Source organism: Choristoneura fumiferana, chromosome Z (genome assembly GCF_025370935.1).
Source record: "Choristoneura fumiferana chromosome Z, NRCan_CFum_1, whole genome shotgun sequence".
NCBI lineage: Eukaryota > Metazoa > Arthropoda > Insecta > Lepidoptera > Tortricidae > Choristoneura > Choristoneura fumiferana.
In genome coordinates, this window is record NC_133472.1 from 26,496,129 (window position 1) to 26,512,246 (window position 16,118).

General features: G+C 35.1%; 1 protein-coding gene across 3 annotated transcripts; it reads right to left on the minus strand.

The window, feature by feature from the left end:
- Positions 1-579: 579 nt before the first annotated feature.
- Positions 580-15,588, minus strand: LOC141432789 (BPTF-associated chromatin complex component 1-like). 3 transcript variants are annotated; one of them, XM_074094573.1, is made up of 5 exons: positions 15,456-15,588; positions 15,291-15,382; positions 14,227-14,328; positions 13,510-13,573; positions 580-7,063 (listed from the first exon to the last, which is right to left on the minus strand). In XM_074094573.1, exons 1-5 carry the CDS (start codon positions 15,474-15,476, stop codon positions 6,956-6,958), a joined length of 387 nt encoding a protein of 128 aa, XP_073950674.1. In that variant the 5' UTR covers positions 15,477-15,588; the 3' UTR covers positions 580-6,955. The 3 variants fall into 3 exon arrangements, with proteins under 3 accessions (XP_073950674.1, XP_073950665.1, XP_073950656.1); XM_074094564.1 differs by having other exon boundaries at positions 13,465-13,573; XM_074094555.1 differs by having other exon boundaries at positions 13,408-13,573.
- Between the last annotated feature and the right edge of the window lie 530 nt (positions 15,589-16,118).

Genomic DNA, 16,118 nt, shown 5'->3' on the forward strand with positions numbered 1-16,118 from the left:
AACCCACTTTCCATCTATCATATATTCGACTACCTGTTGCAGCCAGGCCACCTAGTGCGTGCCACGGGGCCACGTCTTATGGTCCAGAGTGGGCACACGTAATCGGCAGAGATAGTTCTACTTTTGGCCACATTCATCTTGTGCCTTGTACAATTGAACGAAGGTTGCTTTTGCATTGAAGTAATGGACGTAGGTATATATAGGTCGTTGGCGTGGAACCAGCGGTGCTTATATATTAGTCGTTGGCGTCGAAAAGGTTAAACCGGATAAAACTAGGAAAGAAACTGACAATTATTCTTACTTATGTCAAAATGTACATTAAATTACTGAAACTTTAACCCTCTTTACATGGCGGTATCATAATATTAGTGACATTCAGGTTTAATGATGAACTGTGATGTTATTATTACAAGGCAGATGGCGCTACCGGAATAAATATGTTATATGTTAATGGAGTTGTCCATTTCATTATATTGAAGAACAGTATTATGCATACCTACGGTTTAGTGAAAAAGATAAAATACCTAGGCTTTTATGTAAGAGCTGAAGCAACTTACTTTTTAAGAAATAAGGACTCGATTCTGAATTTAACAATGGTTTATTCCTAAAAAAAAGTTAATTAGAAATTAACATATTTTCTAGTCAAATAAAAAATAATTGTTTCCCGAAATGTACCTAGCTATTGATGTAACTGAAAAATAGTTAATATTGAGACTTGTACAATAATTTTACTTGTATACTTAGAAACACGTCGTAATTTTATAAATGGATGTATAATAAAATATAAATATTCGCACGTTGTTTAATTAGGGTGAAGCCAGACGAGCAAAATTTTTAGAGCCGTGAGTGGCGTATTTTCAGTCGCGTAGTTCCTGCTGCATTCAGTTTTATATAAAAGTCCAGTTAGTGCCACTACGCGACTCAAAATGAGTAGTGAATATATATTATTATAATAAAATATGTGGCTCATAACTCAAAAAAATCCGCTCGTCTGGCTTCACCCTTAATGTTTGCCTGAACAAATCATAATTAAACCAATACCTCTCTAATATAAGAAGATTTACCCAGTACCTACGTAATAAATATCGAACCAACTAAATCGTAACCATAGAACTATATCACAATAAATATCATAATAAGACATCTTAAGCATTATAATGGTACGTCACAAGTCAAATGGTTCGACTGAAAATTTAAGAATACCTTTTCAAACCACTACACAAATTCTTATGCAACTTACAACTGTTACATCCTATGACACTTATTATTAGTAGACAAGACATCTATTGCAGAATTAACAGAATGTCAACTTGTGCATAATCATAGAACCGGGTTGCTCTATCCTGTTACAAGTCTGTACAAACTGAATCTTCTCTAAAAGCTCGTTTATGCAAATGGTTGGCAAAGTTATATTCCGTCCAAAGAATTAAGCACAAAACCAGTGACATTTAAAAGTCACAGCTCATTAGACCCAACCGGCACCCGACCAGCCGCGCTCACAACGAGTGAACGTCGCGTGGTCAACGAATGGACGTGCGTGGTCCCAGTGTCTCCAACCACGCCGTAATTACGGTAGATCTACATAATATTATTTATATAATAGCAACACTTAATTTAGTCAAATATTACAATTATAGCTGTTTGGATTGGACGACAAAAATTGCTCGACCTGGCAATTAAAACCTTTATGTAACTGTCATAAGGGTTTCAATGGTCGCGCATCGGTGTCTTTCATTCCAGGTTAACAAACACGGGAACGTACAGCAACCGCACCCGGGTTTTTTTTTATTCAACTGGATGGCAAACGAGCAAATGGGTCTCCTGATGATAAGAGATCACCACCGTCCATAGACACCTGCAACACCAGGGGGAATAGACGATTTTTTTTTTGTCTACCGTAATATTCTACCATCTACCGTAATTTTAGACCAGCAACACCGTAATTTTGATAGAGAGAGTTGGAGACACTGCGTGGTCCACGAATTTCCGAGTAGTCTATTATGAAATGAGGGTGCGGAGCGACGCCTTGCATCCTGGTATGTGATTCAGTTTCCTCTACGGTATCTACAGAACTGACAAAACTGAGGCCACGTTGTTTCCCGCGCGGGCGCTCAAGATTCCGTTAATGACAGTCAATCCTTTTTAACAGACTTCAAAATAACAGGATGTTACAGACGGTGAAATACCAAGACCTCCTAACTGATAAATCTCGAACATGCAACATAGATAGCTTTAGCTAGGGAGTGCTAAGATCCTCAATCGCATGTTAAAGGTCTTTCGGTTAGGAGGTCTTGGTACTTTGGCATTTGGTCATAATCTACTGTTCTACATCTGTATGAAGCCAGCATTTGCGCCAAATTAAAAACTAATAATTATGACTTAAAAATACTTGTAACTAACTTATTTCTAGCATTTTGATAATTTTATCTAAGACGATCGATGGTCTAATGGTATACATAATGAATAAGCTCCACATCATATCGCTGACAAACTCCTAATAACCAAAAGGTGCAAGTACCAGTTCACAAGACAGATAGATAAATACATGAAGGTTCAAAACCTATTGGTAATTTATAATAAAAATAATTCACACCGCAATATTTCATTGATAATTATAATTACAGTACTTAATTAATTGCTAAATAGACATGCCTTAAATCCAAAATGATCCCTTATGACATTACCTCTTGTGACATACATATGTTTGTAAGTACATCCAAAATTGGAGGCTGGGGAACAGGGAATAGAATATCAAACCACATCGACATAAAATAACAGTCTAGGAGCTGGTTCCCACTTGTCGGATGTCGGGTCCGGATTTCAATCGGATGTTCCAGTGACAAAACATTTTATATGAAGCTATTCACATTTGCTGCCCGACACCGATTTTCTATAGAAATGCCCGACCTCCGACACGAAACGACACCGACATCTGGCAAGTGGGAACGGGCAACCTTAATTATAATCAAGACTCAAGTCCAGCTAACTCTGAAACGATAGCAGAGCGACACAGCAGTGGGTTAAGGACCTCAGCTAAGTAATTCCTGAATCAATCAAATATTATTTTCTTTAAAATGCCTCAGAATTCGTGAACAAAAAGTAAGTATTACAATCCATACACAACTACGATTACGATTTTGTAATACATTGCGCGTGTTGCATTTAACAGTTGCGCGGTAAGCGTATCAATCGTGCAAAGAACAGAGAAATTAGGTACTCGCAGAACATAGTTGTGACCGAGCAGTTAATGTGAACAAGTATATAATATAATTTAAATTGCAAACATACCTACCTATTCTAAATAATGGATTTCAATAGTTACATTAACTAGCTACAATATTATAATTATTTATAATTTACACATCATAATTATTTATTATAAAGGAACCAGATCCAGGATCTCCAAATTATTTTTCATCACACTTGCTCGTCAATGATGTTATTCCATGCCTGTATACTACCTAAAGGACAATGGCCTCAATTGTTCCCGCGGGAATTATGGATTTACGTATAGTTTTTCTTCTTAAGGGAGTTATGTATGACTTATGTTTTAAAAAGTAAGTAGGTATACCTTCCGCCGCCTAACTTTGCCTAAAAGTTCTTTGCCACGACTAGTACCACAAAAACTATAAAGGTATAATTCCAATAATTGAATAGGCACTATACCGTTAAGCGATTCGAACACAATCCGGGAGTAACGTAAAGACGTCGCATAAAAAATGTATCTCAAAAATGTGTCAAAACTAAGTATTAAGTAATGAACTTTTAGGCAGATTTATATGGCGCGTGATATACTTACATCATTTCAGACTAAAGAGGTTTCACACCATAAAATTTTTCACGCATCATGAAACTTCGTTATTTTTATGTTTTAAGTTTATATCAAATTGTTTTGCAATAATTCTAGTAAATATTTTTTAGCATGTTAGAAAATTAGCTTAGCATTATCTATGGTAGACGACTCGAAAAAAGTGACAATCAGGGGGCTACTACGCATTTTGAAAATAGAGTTACATCGTATGTATGTATGTATGTAAACTCTTTATTGTACAATAAAGAGTTTACATTTTTAAGGGATCTCTACCAGTCAACCTTTGAGTAGATGAGAGGAGCAATCAGTTACGGTCCGACAAAAAGTGAGTTTAAGAGTAAAAAAAAATTGTGGATGCTACTATACAGTCTTTTAAACAATATAATACATAAACTACAATATATATACATATATATATGTGTGTGTATATATAACCATAATACATATTATACATGCGAATATAAAACAAAGGAAATGTCCTCAAATGTTTAAGGAGAAGGTGTAAGCCACATCCTTCTCAAGCCCTCCCTGAAAGATCCTACAGTGGGACATTGCCTGATGGAGGTCGGTAAGCGATTCCACAGCCTAGCAGCTTGCACTGTAAAAGATTTGGAGTATGTTTTGGAAGAGGTTTTGCTGACGCAAATATTATTTAACTACCTTTTGCCCGCGGCCTTGCCCACGTGGACATCGGTTATCGCGCGCTATTCCCTCGGGAACTGTGCATTTTTTTCAGGATAAAAAGTAGCCTATGTCACTCTCTAGCCCATAAACTATCTCTATGCCAAAAATCACGTCAATCCGTCGCTCCGTTTCGACGTGAAAGACGGACAAACATACAAATACACAAATATACAAACACACACACTTACATTTATAATATTAGTATGGATACGAAAGTGAGAGAGACGGTACGATACGAACTTCAATGTTCGAATTTTGTTGTAGCCCCCTGTATTAGTTGGTAGCCATTATTTTATTCAGTTGTTTTCTTAGCGTCTTTCTTTTGCCGAGCTGTGAGTGTTTAGACACAAAATAATATAATTTTTTGCATTTTTTTTCCTCGCAATCTGATGAAAATCTTTGTGTGTATCACGGGCCGTAAGGGGATTACAAAGTCGAGTCATTAAAAGCCCTCTGCCTCCGGCGTCGGGCTTCTAATAGACTCTCGTTAGTAATCCCCTTCTTACGCCCCTTAATGCACAATGTACTATAACTTACATCTACATAAAAAGTTACATAAGTAAGCCAGATTCATTATCCTGAAATGGATGAATACTCGTATACAAAATTAAAACCGTTTTCATTGAAGTGACGTGAAAGCTCAGCTCAGGTATGTTGTTGTTTTAATGTATCTCAGTTAAAAAAATGGAACAATCAGAATCATTTTGGTGTATACATGTCAGTTTGACTGTCAATACCCTTTTTCTCAAGACCGCGTGGAGGTATCAAGCTGAAATTAATATCAAATACCTGAGTATTCTGCTACCTTCGAGCAATGAAAAAAATCAATCTTCTAAGGCAACAAAATCAAAAGAAAAAATGTATTTTATGCCAAATGTCTTGTATTTGTTCTACGAGTATATCTGTTTTTATGGCGTTAAATAAATTTATTTTCTTTCTTTCTTTTCTTTCAAATGCCAGGGAATTAAAAACTATGGGGTAAGTAAGGAGGTACCTACTTCCAGTTGACCTAGAAGGTATGAAGGTAGCTCTTACAACAGTAGGTACAACCAAAAACTTAGAAAATCTTATTTTTTTACGCCTGACTGTCTATGCCAGACCAGTCATCATCATAATATCAGCCGTAGAACGTCCACTGTTGGACAACCATAGGCGTCTCCTGTTGGGTATTGTTGTCTTCTATTGAACCATAGGCACTAAACTATAGCACTAAAAGATGCAGGTTGACTATTTGACACTTTTTATTACGTTTTTCGCGTTAACAAAGTCTAGATTGAATTTAGCTGAATATAATAAACGAGAGCGGACTTGTATAGGAAGCCATGATGAAAGGAAGAGAGCGAGAGCGATATACGCCGTGTAAAAGAGACAGACGATCTCTATAACTGCGTTCCAAATTAAGCTAATAGAATGTAGTATTTAATACTAAACAGTCTCCGATTCAACATTAACACTTCAAAGAAAACGTTTAAAAATGAACTTACTTTAAATAGTAGTTTATGACCTACATGTATAAGTCTCATAGTAGTGTCAATTTATTTACATAGATATAAGCTACAAAACAATGTTCATATAATATAAAACTGTTATTTGGTTCCACATGTCATACACACTAACCCCCTTATTCATAAACGACAATCAAACCTATTTTAGTTAAAATGCCGCTAAAATTCGTTTGTCCTTATCTGTCACTTCGACATTTGTATTTGTTAGAAAGGGACAAAGCATTTGTTAGTTAACATAGGCTTGTTAAGTTTTATGAATAAGGGGGTAAGACATTATATTGGTGCCTAGATAATCATGCTAAGTATGTACTTTGAACGACCTATATTTATCGAAATAATTTTAAAACTAAACATTGTAATCTATATACACGCGATTTTTAACACTAGCACTAACACTGAAGCAGTCCATTGGTTTCTCAAGCGTTTCCCGTTGATAATGTATGTGTGCACAATTAATTTTGAATGTAAACTTAGATACACCAGTATTCAATTCAAAAGGAGGATATCCTTTTTTAAACTGCCAAATTCACATCGAATTTTGTTCAAGTAATTGAATTTGAAACGCCTCTTCATATAGGTTCAACTTAGTTTTCAAGGTCTTTTTCAATTTGGATGATTACTTGTAATGCGAGGCAAAAATGTAAAACTTTAGATGACTGTTGATAGTTGTCACCTTGTGTCTAGTCACATTGTTAATGTTCACAAACGGCTAGTTCACCAGACTAAAGAATTGGCGACTGTACTGCCATCGATATTAATATCAATTTGTGTAGGTGCATAGTATTGATGTAGTGAGTATGCACATTGATGCAGCGGCGGCGGTTGAATAGATAAATTTCAGTAGTTGCAACTAAAGTCACGGGTCGAAGTGACAATCACATTCAATTTAGATGGTGATCAAACGGGCGCTAGCAGCGAAACTACCTGCTTAATAGTAAGAAAAGCTGAATAAGTTTCAGGTGGCCACCTCCTCGTTACTTGCTTCGAACTCCAACTTAACATCACCACCGAGCTCCTCCACGTCGACTTCATTCTCCGAAGCATTGAGCATATTGAGTGTCACCTGATAGAAACAAGAATAATATTAACGAACGATCTCTACCTTTTGGAGTGCCATTATTTCGCATAGCATTAATTATTACAATTTGAATTCGTATTACAGATTTGGCATAACATAATTATTCATAACATTGTTCTGCCATAAGGCCATAATCATAAAAATAAAGTATAACACTTACTTAGCATAATAATGAATCTGTATAACTGAAATATGCATAACATTATTTATTAACTGGTCATGACTCAGACATGACTTTAATCGTCTTAAAATTAAATCTTATCATTCTTTCTAAGTAAGAAAATTAGGTGGGTCGGGACAAAACAGACTCTGCTAGGTTTGATTCAGAAGGCTAAGACGAGAACTTTGTAATAGCCCAATAATATATTTTTTTCACATTTCGGATCTAATTAAGTAAATAAAACAATTATACACAGTCAAAATTATGACTTGACGATATATTTCCTTCTGCGTCATTGCATGAAATAATTCACAAGGTGCTGATAATGCAATGTCATATGTAAATAAATAAAAAATCTTAATGACAATTTACATTATGCGCAACATTATAGTTATGTGAATTAATGTTATACGAATTAATACTTTAGTATGCGATATAATGTTATGCCAATTTAAATTAAGAATACTATATCTTATGTGAATTAATATAGACCCGTGTAGTATAGTTTCGCTATTAAACTCATTAGAAAAGCAATTTGAGCAGTTTGAGCTTCCTTTTTAGGGTTCCGGAGCCAAAATGGTAAAAACGTGGAAAAATATGACTTAATTTTTTCGTAATGGCTACGGAACCCTATTTTGGGCGTGTCTGGCACGCTCTTGGCCGGTTTTTACTGATCCTACACTCAACGCGTTAAGGCGGCGGATAGGATATGTCTAAGCACCTCCACCAATATTCTGATTGACACTGGCTGTACTTTACCACTTCCACATGTAGTCAAAAGTAAAGGTCTATCTATATTCAGTCATGGTCAGGCTTCAAGTGTTGTCCGTCAGGATAATGGTGGAAGTGCCTGGATATATCATATCCGCTCCATTAACGCCTTACGATTACGGTCAGTACGAAGGTCAAATTGATTTTCTAACAGTTTAAACACGAAACTGTACTCACGTTCACACTTTTAGCGTAAATAAAAATAATTATATTGACTCTGCCAACCTAACTTTCCTGTCAACTTATATTTTATACACTATATACGGTCATATTGCTCTCTCCTATCAGATTAGATGCATGGAAGTGATGAGGGTGCTCGAAAATATGACAACACAATCAGAACCTATAGTTACTAGATGTTGAATAGAATACGAGTAGAATAGAAGAATAGTCTAATCTTCACAAACTTTCACATATAATATTATTAGGATATACCTACGGGAATTAAGGTGATTTTCCACCGGCAAGGCGAGACGAGACGAGGCGAGACGAGAATTGAAATTTGTATGGCGGCGCCCGCAGCGGCTCGCGGCGGCTCGCGGCGGGCGCGCGTGAATGCATACAAATTTAAATTTTCGTCTCGCCTCGCGGGTGGACAATCACCATTAGAGTGTTGTAAAGATATTTTTGACCACCCTCATCACTGTAATACAAGTTATAATGTTGACGTGTGTGTATAGTTGACAGGATAGTCATAATCATAATAAGGTAACAAGCGCTATATTGATAAAGATTATCAAATAAAAAATAAGCACCACCATAGGTATAGAAGTGTAAGCCCCGTTCTTTGTGACAGTCACTGGCAAAATGTGGTACAGTCACCTGCGTTAATATCTGCCACAGCGGAGCGTGCAAAAATATCCAACACGTCCTACCTTAGGCCGCGTCCGGCCTTAGGAATAGAGTTGTGTTAAATATTTATGCACTCTTTGTTGTGTCTGATATTGGTGCTGGTGACTGTACCTAAAACTAGACCAACTTATTCCTAAGACCACAAATTACAGTAAAATTTCAATAGGTTTTAGGTTCCTCTCTTGGTCTACAAGGTGTACTTATTTTTACACTTCATCCTCGTTTTACTTATTTGTTATGTATGTTCAAGATCCTAAATACACAATATCTACCTACTCGGATTAGTTGAGCTTAAAGCATACCGACGAACGCGGGGCATAGGTACACCATGAGCATTAAGACATCGGACAAAGCTAACTGCCTTCCGATCCACTTGTCATTCAATTAATTCTTATACCAATTATAAATTAATGAATAAGAATGAAAAAATATGAATTCACATTCATGCAAAACTAGTTACTGCTTAGGACCCAAATGCCCACACGTAGGTACTGCGTTCGGCGTGTTTTAAACTTTTTCTATACATCTGGTGGTACGTGTACATAAGAATAATAAAATTTTACAGCTACGGCTTTTTTACGACTACAATTCAAGCTAGTAATCTACTCAACCACAGGACTACCGAACCAACTACTCTGCTTACAAATACAGAATAAAATAAACGTTTTTAAGAAAAACTTCGTACAAATGGTATATAATGTAGTAATGTATCTTTATCTATAAAGTATAAATTTTGCTGTAAAAGATCATTTAAGAAAAGTTTGACGAAAAAACCTTCCAATTTTTAAGCTAGCAAAACAAAGGTTGTATTAAGCTTTTATACGAAAAACAAAGTTAAGTATTTTTCGAACTTCATCCTTTAGTTGTGTTGTGAGGCCTTATCTCATCGAATTTTATAGTCTATGAACCCATGAAGTAGCGTTTTGATTCCTACGACTTTTGTATGAAAATATTTTGTGTACGTAACTCAGAAACTTTTTTATAGTTACAAACAAACCCTTGTTTTCTATGCATAAGCATCTTACAAAACCCGCACGGTATATTTCATAGGTAGCCGTAAGTATTTTATATAAATTTTGATATCTGCGGAAACGGACAACAAAGTAATCTTATAAGAGTTCCTTTTTTAGGGTTCCGGAGCCAAAATGGCAAAAAGGGAACCCTTATAGTTTCGCCATGTCTGTCTGTCTGTCCGTCCGTCCGCGGCTTTGCTCAGGGACTATCAATGCTAGAAAGCTGTAATTTTGCACTGATATATATGTAAACTATGCCGACAAAAAGGTACAATAAAAAAATTAAAAAAATTTTTAGGGTACCGCCCATAGACGTAGAGTGGGGGTGATTTTTTTTTCTCATCCAACCCTATAGTGTGGGGTATTTTTGGATAGGTCTTTTAAAATCATTAGGGGTTTCCTAAGACGATTTTTCGATCCAGTGATTTGTTTGCGAAATATTCAACTTTAACGTGCAAATTTTCATTAAAATCGAGTGTCCCCCCCCCCCTTCTAAAACCTAAACCGGTAGGTGGAAAAATTTGAAAAAAATCAGGATGGTAGTAAATATATTAAACTTTCAAGGAAAACTATAACGGCTTAGTTTGCTTGAGAATTATTAGTAGGTAGTTTAAGAGTAAATAGCAGCCTAAGGTATAAAATATACCTAAACTTGGAAAATTCCGTATAAAATACGAAATCCTTAGAAAAATATAACTTAATTTTTTCGTAATGGCTATGGAACCCTATTTTGGGCGTGTCCGACACGCTCTTGGCCGGTTTTTTCCTCTTAGGATACCCAAGTGATGATACCCTATGAAGCCCCAAAAACACAAGGTTTTGTTTTAATACTGACAGTGCTCCAGTAAGTAGTTATTTTGGAAAAGCGAATATGCAAAATATTATAATTATAATATAATATTTTGATTCAATCCATGACTGCTGGTGCATGAAAGTTTAAAGTGTTTACTAGAGTCATTTGACTACCATAACCGCTAACTGCATATTACACAAAAATATTTAAAGCTAAATGAAAATTTTTGAAAAGTTTAAAGTTCTTAATGTTTGTTTATTTTCATTACATTTATTTGCTATTAATTTTACAAACCATATTTTTCCAAGACAAACTAGTGTAATTATTTTTACCAAGGATTTACAATATCTACATCAACTTTTAAACACAAGTCAAGAATTTAGGACACATATTTTGTAAGAACAACTGCATGATCTCTTAAGGTGGTAGGTGAAATAAGCAAGTCGCTTAACTTCAAACTGGGGTAAATCCAATTCCGATTTTTTTTATTCAAAGATTTTGGTATCCAATAATATTTGGTAAAAAACTAGTTTTGTTACAATTTTATTGGTTAAGTATAATTCCGTGTGGTTTTTGAGAAAACTACAGTTAAAATCATAATATTTTATCAAAATCAGATAAATCCATATGACAGTTTTATTTTCAAATATAAGTCCATCCAAGCCAATCAACAAAAGAAGTTTTTTTTTCTTTTCTTTTTGAATGTTTTTTTTTATCTAGAATCCAAAATCCAGGTCTGTGAAATCAAAATTATACAAATCCACACTGTGTTAATTCAAAGATAGATAAATTTGCAAAAATAATAATTAATTAGTAATTGTTGATCGATTTTCGCTCTGTGTTTATCTGTTTTCTGTATCACATTTCTGTATTTCTGGTGTAAATTAAGGTAAATCCCATCAACATTTATTTTTTTGTAAAAAATACAAGGTGCGAAAAAATCCGATTTTTATAATAAAAATCAAAATCGGATTTTTTATATAAATCGGATATATATCAGATACAATAATTATTCTTTAATTTGTACGCAGGGCCATTTTACAAGCTTTGATCTAATAATATAACTAAAATAGCTATAATAATAACTATACTTAACAGTTTATTTAATATTGATTAAATGTTGGTCATTGCTTCTGTTGAATAAGTTGGCTCGTAAATAAGGGATATATTAATAAAAACATATAATTGACTCTAAATTATATTATTTCTTACCTAACTAGTAAACAGAATCCGGCTATTCAATTTAATTTGTATTTTGTGGCTAAAATCCACAAAAACAAAAAAACACAGAGATTATTCAACTTTTTAGGGTTTCGTACTCAAAGGGCAAAATCGGGATCCTATTGCTAAAACTCCATTGTCTGTTTGTCTGTCACCAGGCTGGATCTCGTGCACTGTAATAGCTAAACAGTTGAAATTTTCACAGATGAGATGTTGCCGTCATAACAACAAATACTAAAAACAGAATAAAATAAATATATCTAAGTAATACATAAGTAATACCATACAACAAACAAGATTATTTTGCCGGTTTTTGCACGATATTAATAACGGCAACAGTTAGATGCTTGAAATACCTACTCAAAGAATATTTAATTCCCTTTAAAAATAAACAGTTAACAATAAAATAAATATTTGAGGGGTCTCCCATACAACAAACTTGTTTTTGCCGTTTTTTGCTAATGTCTAATGTTGTATTAAAATAATGGTACGGAACCCTTCGTGCGTAAGTACGATTAGCACTTGGCCGGTTTTTTATTTTGATAAGGCAAAGGAATCTAGCCCATTCAGACTTTGTCTTAAGAAAATAGTTTAGTTTTCTGAAATTTAATAAAATGGATATATATCAATGATTTTTATAAAACACCCTGAAAAAATAGACGGCTTTACTGCTGAATGCGCCGAACAGGATCAATTTCTTTAATGCTTAGACATAATCAGTAGCGGCTTTAGGGTAGGGCGCGGTGGGATGACCGCCCAGGGCGCCGGACTTAAAGGGGCGCCTGAAGCCTATACCTTCTAGAAAATTCCCAAAATTTGGGGGCGCCGTGGAAATGTCGCCCCGGGCGCTGGAAGTGTTAAAACCGGTACTGGCCATAATAAAAAAATACTGCCTTTCAAATCACCGAATTAACGTTATTATACTTTTTATCAATAATCTCCCAAATTAGTGGATTTATCTGAGTTTGAAGTTAAGCAAGTCAAGTATCTATCTTAATTGAGAGTATGTGCGTTTTCAATAAAAAGGACTCTTTCTTTTTTTTAATTCTGGAAAAAATATGTTTTTTCCAACTCAGAATCAAGAGCAAAATCGATTCCGATAGTTTAAAAAAATGCCAGTTTTGCGAAGTTTTTTTCACACACTCAGTATGGGCGTGACAAAACTGACTCATAAAATTATGTATGAAAAAATAAGGACATTTTTGATTGATTGATTCTGAGTAGGAAAAACCATATTTTTTCCAAAACAAAAAAAAACATTCAGCCACCACATGATCACCATAGATAATTATAATTATAAAAATACTACTGACCAATAAAACCCCACATAAAACTAATTGTTAATTAAATATAGCGCATGCAATCAACAGCCGAGTGAGAGGCAAAGATTCAAAATTAAAAAAATAAGTAAATGAAAATAAAAAATCATTCAAACTTCACTAACCAAAAATAAAAGACAAACACAACAACTGAAACCATGTGAAAATTTCTGCATTAAATAGTTAGTGAAGATTTGAACCTCTGCATTTTTTCCTAACACCGTCTGTTGGCTGAGAGCTCTGAGTGGAGAAGCTACCTGAGGCGGCTGCGGTTGGCTGTGGCTGGTCACTGTACTGCTTACCTGTCTGACAGGTATACCTGCATCTTCAAATGCCTTTTTCTTAAGTGTTGTACGGATTTGAGTCCTGAAATAGCAAAAATTAAGTTTCAGAAGCCAATCATTGGCTTTTTATGCTCTTGGTCTGGAGTGTGAAGCTGGATTCCTATCAAAAATGTAATTTATCTGAAGACATCAACTTTACAGACAATGCAATAATCATTTAAGGTGAATGCAGGTTGTTTCCTTACTAAATTTTCATTCACTATTTATAACTGTATATTTGCACCAGCCTAATGTAGGACCAGCAAGTCTTGGCAGTAGTAACATAAAGCAAAGTTCATTCTGGCTTTAAATTTCTCGAGTCTGATTTTGACTATGGCTCAGATCATTCTGAATAAATTAGAATCTATGTTTTTAAGATTAAAAATCATTGTTTTTTTTTCATTAATTTTCATTTCATTTTGTATAAATGCTTGCAGGCTTGTGTGTACCCGTGTTATACCCCCTGTTACATATATATTTGTGATTGAAGTTTTGTTATCTGTGAAACGTGTTGACTTATTTATTTTAATTTGCTGCTATTTCATGATGCCATCATTCACTGGTCCTACTCCACCATAGCTTAGTTTTGTAAACCTTTCCGCAGAGGCAACCTTAATCTTCTACAATAATGTACTGATGTAGCAAGCAGAGAATGGAATAATAAAATTATTTTTGTATAAAGTTATTCATACTCACACGGTCCTGTTCTTGATATGCAGGCTTAGCTTGTTAAGGTCCACAGCAAAACGATGTACGCATGACCTTAACATTTCTATCTCTTCATCTGTCCATTTGCCTCTAGTAAATTCAATAGTTGATATGAGTTTAAACTTAGATGTTAACTGTTGAAAGTTTTTATTGAACATAATAATATAGTTATTTAAACAATAAAATATCCGCGCGCCTCTTTGATGTTTCAGGTGACCAGAGGGCTGGCAGCTATTTTGGGCAAAGGATTAGCCTTGCGATACAACGCGGGAATGCTGCCAGCCTTCTGGGCACAATGATCAGCGACGGTGACCTAGGAGGGATTTTTTATTTATAGGTTAGGCTAGGTTATATATTTTTTGTACATAGTCATATTTTGAAATGTTTAATGTAATGTGTTTTATTGCTTTTTTTATAAATAAATAAACAACAATAAGTTCATAAGCAGCTGCACAAGTGTAAACTGAGTTGCAGCAGTTTTTGCAGTTGTTATAGAAGATATTGAACTGTCTGAATTCTGCACTATATGGCAAATTTACTTTTTGCTCATAATATATTCTATTCTGTGATTGATTATGTAATTAAAGAACTAAAGTTATTGAATGTAAGAAATGTTAAGCTTTAACTTTAAAAAATGGTAAAAGTAAACATTAAAGAAACCATTGACAATACCAAACTTAATCAGGTGCCAACAAAAACATTACGTTTAAGATTACTTAAGATTAAGGGGCTGTTTCACCACCCATTGATTAATTTTATTTGACGGATAAATGTGATGCCATCTCCATCTTTTCAAACAAAACAAACAGAGACACACATTTATCCGTCAGATAAATTTAATCAGTGGATGGTGAAACAGGGGGTAAGAATCATGTGATGAACTTTCTTTTTGGATCCGAGTAATCAATTTATTTATATAGTTAGTTTCTTCATGCGAATATAGTGGCAGTATCGGCCTAAGTGGCCCTACTTAAAATGTTATTTAATTTTATCCCTTAATTAAACCATTGGTTGCTCTCTCTACCACTTTAACTGAAACTACTAATGCATACCCAGGCTGAGAGTCACCAACTGGATGTAAAAGCATTGTCATCTCCGAAAGCTTGTTAAATGCATTGCCGGCCTCCCGAAATATCTCGCCTACCTGCCAAATTTAACATCACAATGTATTACATCAATTTCATTTCAGACTTTGTCTTAAAGAGATAAATACAAACCTTCGCAGCCGAGTTATTCATCTTTGGTTTTATTTAATTTACAACAACTTTGAAGGAAGTCACAAAATTAAAGTTATGTATGAATTAATACAAGCAATAATAATTCCCCTGACCCAATGCGACATGCGACGCGACTGACACTTGACAGGTAGAGAGGCTACTACAAAATTTGTAAATCAAAGTTCGTATCATACCGTCCCGCTAACGCTAGTATTATTTAATACGAGAGTGAGAGGGATGGTACGATACGATTTTCAATTTTTGAATTTCATAGTAGCCCTTGGGCAGAGGGCCGAGATACCGCGATTCGAAAATCGAAGTTCATATTGTATTGTCTCTTTCACTCTCGTGCTAAATAGTATAAGGGTCAAAGAGACGGAATGGCACGAACTTCGATTTACGAATTTCGGAGTAACCCCGCAGAGGGCATAGCCGAAGTACGAAAATCGAAGTTCGTATCGTACCATCCCCGTCTCGCTCTCGTATTAAATAGTATAAAGCTGCAGGGCTACTACTAAATCGAAACTCGAAATTCGTGTCGTGCGGTCCTTCTGACACTTATACTATTTAATACGAGAGCGAGAGGGGCCGCACGACACGAACTTCGAGTTTCGAGTTTCGTAGTAGCTCTGCTGGTGTCGAACTGACAAGAGTTTCTATGGG